Raw genomic sequence first — 5,332 nt, 5'->3', positions numbered from 1 at the left:
TGCATGCATGCAGGGTGAAAAGGTTGGTTTGAATGCACCGAATTAATCCACCAACGAGCAGTGAGAGAGTTTGTCTTGTTGTGCGTTGGAGAGAAAAATACGCATTAATTAATACGTCAAGCGAAGTGAAAAGACTAATTTACAACATTGGCTTAACTGGTCATTAGTTTCTATTTTGGTACCTGTAATATGGGTTTGTGGTCTTGTATAAAAAATAGAGGGAGTATTTAACATTATGATTATTATATACTTTTTATTGTGGCATGAAGGGGATTAGTTTTGCGTCGAGGCTATTCTCACTCAAGAGCGTGACAGTGCTCCTGATATGACAAAAGTTATTGGGCAAAAGAGACTTGCCATCCATTAGTAACTACCAGAGATATCTTTGACATGGCCCAGCTGGTTAAGAGAGGACATATCAATGGGAAATTGCAAGCAATTTTATCATGAAAGTAGCAATAGCACTGTCTCAGCTTCCTAGTACAACATCTTTACGGGAATACATATACATACGACAAATTAAGTGGTTCCCTCGAGCCCTACATGCATGTATATATATGATGGGTGTATGTTTTACTAAAACGGAAACAATTGTATGGGCAAATCTAGTATCTTTTGAGTATTGGACAGTAGGAAGCTTACCATTTTTTAATCTTTTACTATGAAAAAGAAGAAGAAATATATAGGCATTTTGATCGGTCATGTGCAGATCAATCTTCATTTTCGTTGGCTACTAATAATTTACAGGACGAATGTTTTCAATATTATTCTTTTCCATATTATTGAGCTCTGTACGTACAGGCTATAACCAGCACTGTAAGTATGATAGTAGCTAGTATATTGTTGATGACAAATAGATTTGGCATAAAATATTGATGACAAGCAGTATATATTAATTCAAACGCACTCCGCCTAACGGGGCACGTATATGCCAGCGCCTCCTCTTCAAAAAAATTAGGGGTCCTCATAGTGGCGAAGCTAGCAGCGAGTTACGCCTGGGCTGACATATTGAATGACAAATTCTCAGAATTTTCGTTACTTTATAAAAGAGAATTACAAGGGATTTTGGTACTAGGCCTAAGGATATTAGCCCTAATTGCTCTAGGCTTATCTACGCCAGTGGATATCCTTTGCCTCTTGTCGGTGCCATAGTTGATCCACCTCGTCTTCGGTATCCTTAGGGAAATGGATCACGGTTGGAGGACTCGTTTTATATGTTTCTTCGAGATTTGTCAGGGTTTGTGTCCTATTCGGAAAGACGAGACGGCGGCTGCTTCCTGAATATTGAATAAGGTTCTTCTCATCTAGCCCCCGTTTCTGTGATGTGTCTAACATCGTCGGTGGGCACGTGAAGGTGTGTCTCCCATGAATCTGTCTTTGATGGGTTTGCTCGGATCTGGTCATCATTCATCTACACTCATGTGTCTTCAGATCGGATCCTTCCGATCTACATTACTCTTCATCGGCGGCAATTGTTGTTTCGTTGCGCTGGTTCTATGAGGTCTTAGCACAACGACTTCCTGGTTGTCTATTATAGCAAGTTTTGTCAGGCTCTGACTAAGGACGGGCGATGACAGCTGCACGCCTTTTGCTCATTTCAGTGCTTGCAGTCGTTGCTAGGTGGTATGTAGATCTGTATGTATTTTTTTTATTATTTCTGATTATTGTTGTACATCTACGATTGAAGATTAATAGATCTGAAGTTTTATTAAAAAAAAAGCACTCATGAACCACGTACTAGCAATAGATATAAAAGGAATCATGATTCATGGATGTTATAATCTCTATTTTGCTCTCAATACAGAATACTGGCCGCTCTTCTCTCTCTAAAAAACATTTCTTCTCTGGCCATCTCTGTCAGGGGTGGGTGGAAAAAACTAACCCCACTAGAGTGACCAAAGCAAAGGGCTGCACCCAACAGCATGGAATGATGGCAATATCAATATCAACCTCCGATCGTTTCTCCCTCCTCCCCTCTCCTCTTCCTCCTCACCTCTCTCTCTCTCTCTCTCTCTCTCTCTCTCTCTCTCTACTTTGCAACCTCTATATAAATGGCCACCTTTCCTCCCACACCGCCGGATCACCCATTCTCTCTTAGCCTCCTCTCCTCCTCAGCTCCAAGCGCTAGCTCCAATCTATCTCCCTCTCTCTGCCCATTTATCAGCCTTTAACACACGAACTCAATCTACCGGTCCCTGGAAGAACCACTTCACGCAGGCCATCGTTTTGTCGATCGATCTAACAATGAGCATCTCGGTGAACGGTCAATCGTGCGTGCCGCCGGGGTTCCGTTTCCACCCAACGGAGGAAGAGCTCCTCAACTATTACCTCCGCAAGAAGGTCGCCTCCGAGGAGATCGACCTCGACGTGATCCGCGACGTTGATCTCAACAAGCTCGAGCCATGGGATATCCAAGGTACAACTATTATTTTCTTCTTCTCCCGCCATGGCGGCCTAGCTTGCACCTCCATTCATTCATATATAGTGGCTTAATTGCACGGTTCATGAAGCAAATAGTAGTTTGACAGTGCAAAGTGGCAAACTAGTACCTTCTGCCATTAAAAAACAAGCGAGCTCCATCTCAGTAAGAAATGCAACTATAATTTCTTGGATGGGTTGTTTTGTGCACACGTACCCGTGATGAACAAATCAAACTAAGAGAATTGTCTTGGTGCAATTTGGGTGTTTCAGAGAAATGTAAGATCGGCTCGGGTCCTCAGAACGACTGGTACTTCTTCAGCCACAAGGACAAGAAGTACCCGACGGGAACGCGGACGAACCGGGCGACGGCGGCCGGGTTCTGGAAGGCCACCGGCCGCGACAAGGCTATTTACAACGCCGTCAAACGCATCGGCATGCGCAAGACGCTCGTTTTCTACAAGGGCCGCGCTCCCCATGGCCAGAAGTCCGACTGGATCATGCACGAGTACCGCCTCGACGATCCTTCTTCCACAACGGACGCCGCCCCCACCGCCACCATGGTACGGATACAATCACCTAGCTCAATTGGGGAGCTAATGCACCGACCGCCATTAATTGTTTGCTGCCGTAACAATTATATGGAGGTGTGGTGGTGCAATGATAGGAGTACGAGCGTCCTAGCTTAGCACCTTGACACCATCCAGCCTTTCCTTCCCCCCTCTCTCTCTATGCCTAGTCTCTCACTGCACTAATGATTAAACTTTTTCCATGTGCTTCATGTGCCCCAAAAGGTAATAATAATTAACACCTGCCAGCCTTTGTCTTTGGATGCCGCCGTGCGTCATGCTCAGGTTGTCAGTGCCGCCACATCGTCGGACGCCGGCCAGGAGGACGGCTGGGTGGTGTGCAGAGTGTTCAAGAAGAAGCACCACCACAAGGATGCGGGGGCCGGAAACGGCAAGCGCGGCGGCGGGGGACGAGATGATGGGGGCAAGGCGGCACGCTCCTCCTCGCCGCTCTACTCCAGCGACGATGCACTTGACCAGATCCTGCACTACATGGGTCGCTCGTGCAAGCAGGAGCACGAGCTTTCGTCGCCGCGCCCGAGAACGGCCACGTCGCGGTATCTGCGGCCCCTCGAGACGGTTCTCGGTGGCCACGGTTTCATGAAGCTGCCACCGCTGGAGAGCCCCTCGGCGGCGGCCACGGCGCGGAATTCGACTACGACGCCGCTCGCGCCGAAAGGAGACGGAAATGTCGAGCGCGAGGTGGCGCACGCCGAGGACCTGCACCAACCCCACCGCGATGGCGGGATCACGGACTGGGCTATGATGGACCGGCTCGTCGCGTCCCACCTCAATGGCCAGCACGACGCGTCCACAGACCAGCTCTGCTTCGACGGCACCGCCGGCCATGCAGGCGGCAACGACGCCCTCGACGACACGGCCGTCAACGGGCTTGCCTTCTACTCCGCCGCGGCCACGAGGCTTCTCGGAGGGGCCGCCGCCGGTAGCAGCGACGACGACCTGTGGAGCTTCGCCCGATCTGCGGCGTCGTCGGAGCGGCTGAGCCATGTGTCACCGTAACAACTGTAGCTGCTATTGCCATGGCCAATGGAGGGCTGAAGACACGAAAGGTGGCGAGGCAGGACAGCAGCTGCCCTAGTACAGTAAAAAGACTACAACGAGAAAAGGGAGAAAATAATAATAAAGGAGAGCGAGATCAACAGAGAGAGACAGAGATCTCAAAGGTGATTAGATTGATGTGTGGAGAGAAAACAAAGTGAAAGAAAAGGGGATTAAAGCGGGCAGTAAGTTGGAGTATCACTGTCACCGCTGATCGCACCCGTCTCTTATTGTTTAATTAACCCTTTTAAGTACTATGTTATTAGCATATGGTTACTTATAATTAAGATCGACCGGTGATATATAAATTAATTCGTAATTACATAGTTTGTTGTGGTGTGTGCAAGGTGCGCAATTCATTTTTTTTCCTAGGATAAAGCAGTAACTTCTCTTCAAATTGTTGCCTGGAAATAAAGCTGAAAGATGGCCAAACTTTCTCATAGAATAGTAATCGGGGTGGAGACTACCGATTTAGCTTCATACTTTTTGCCATACAATTTGTTTAACTGGATTTAGTAATGCAGTTGATTAGTTAGGTGATTAATAAAATAATCGACCATGCATTATGGGTGTGACGACCATGGAGGCAGGGGCGAGAGATGCTGGACGCAGATCGTTATCTCGCTTGTCGTGACAGGAGAAAAAGGCAAGTGAATTTAATTTTAAAGTCGAAAAAAGAGAGGCATAGATCGATGGATGGATCGATCGGGCTATAGTAGTAGCTGCGCTGCCTGTCCCCAGCGCACGTACCGTGGTGCAATGTCGATCGTAGTGCCCTTTTGGTCCCCCAATAATTCCCCTCTCTCTTCACCTCCTCTGCCTAGCTATCTCACTCATGAGTCACTGATCTCCGTTCTGGAGAGAGAAAACATCAAGCAACATAAAAGCTGGACATGGAAACAAACATGCTACATCATGGACACAGAAAAGGGCTAAGGTCGATCTAGAGAGAGAAAGATCTCTGGTGAGAGGGAGAGAGATCTTTAGATAGGGAGGGTGGCAACTGGCAAGTGGGTGTTTGTCGGACATGCATGGAGAGAGTAGTGCCCAGGGGAGAGCAGCCAGTGCGATATGATACGCCTACGCAACTACGCACTCCAGACACGAGACATGCACAAGTCAACAGAGGGCGGCAACTGGCTAGCTCTACTATCTGAATCATGCACGTAGACGTAAAATACGTCGTACTGGCCATGCAACTTATCCCATGGAGGCATCATATCGGGCATTATTCTACCTGCCCGCCGAGTGGCCGACGACCGGCGGGGTACCGATACCCCCAGTGT

At 48.0% G+C, this 5,332-nt stretch overlaps 1 protein-coding gene across 2 annotated transcripts; it reads left to right on the top strand.

Moving 5' to 3' along the window:
- Positions 1–1,977: 1,977 nt before the first annotated feature.
- On the top strand, positions 1,978–4,372 carry LOC119332201 (NAC domain-containing protein 43-like). 2 transcript variants are annotated; one of them, XM_037605374.1, is made up of 3 exons: positions 1,978–2,416; positions 2,692–2,981; positions 3,237–4,372. In XM_037605374.1, the coding sequence occupies exons 1-3, from the start codon at positions 2,245–2,247 to the stop codon at positions 4,005–4,007; spliced, it is 1,233 nt and encodes a 410-aa protein (XP_037461271.1). In that variant the 5' UTR covers positions 1,978–2,244; the 3' UTR covers positions 4,008–4,372. The 2 variants fall into 2 exon arrangements, with proteins under 2 accessions (XP_037461271.1, XP_037461272.1); XM_037605375.1 differs by having other exon boundaries at positions 1,980–2,416; positions 3,273–4,372.
- The last annotated feature ends 960 nt before the right edge of the window (positions 4,373–5,332 follow it).

Source organism: Triticum dicoccoides, chromosome 7A, assembly GCF_002162155.2.
Source record: "Triticum dicoccoides isolate Atlit2015 ecotype Zavitan chromosome 7A, WEW_v2.0, whole genome shotgun sequence".
NCBI lineage: Eukaryota > Viridiplantae > Streptophyta > Magnoliopsida > Poales > Poaceae > Triticum > Triticum dicoccoides.
Note: the sequence above shows the minus strand (reverse complement) of the source record. Positions and strands in the feature narration are given on the sequence as shown.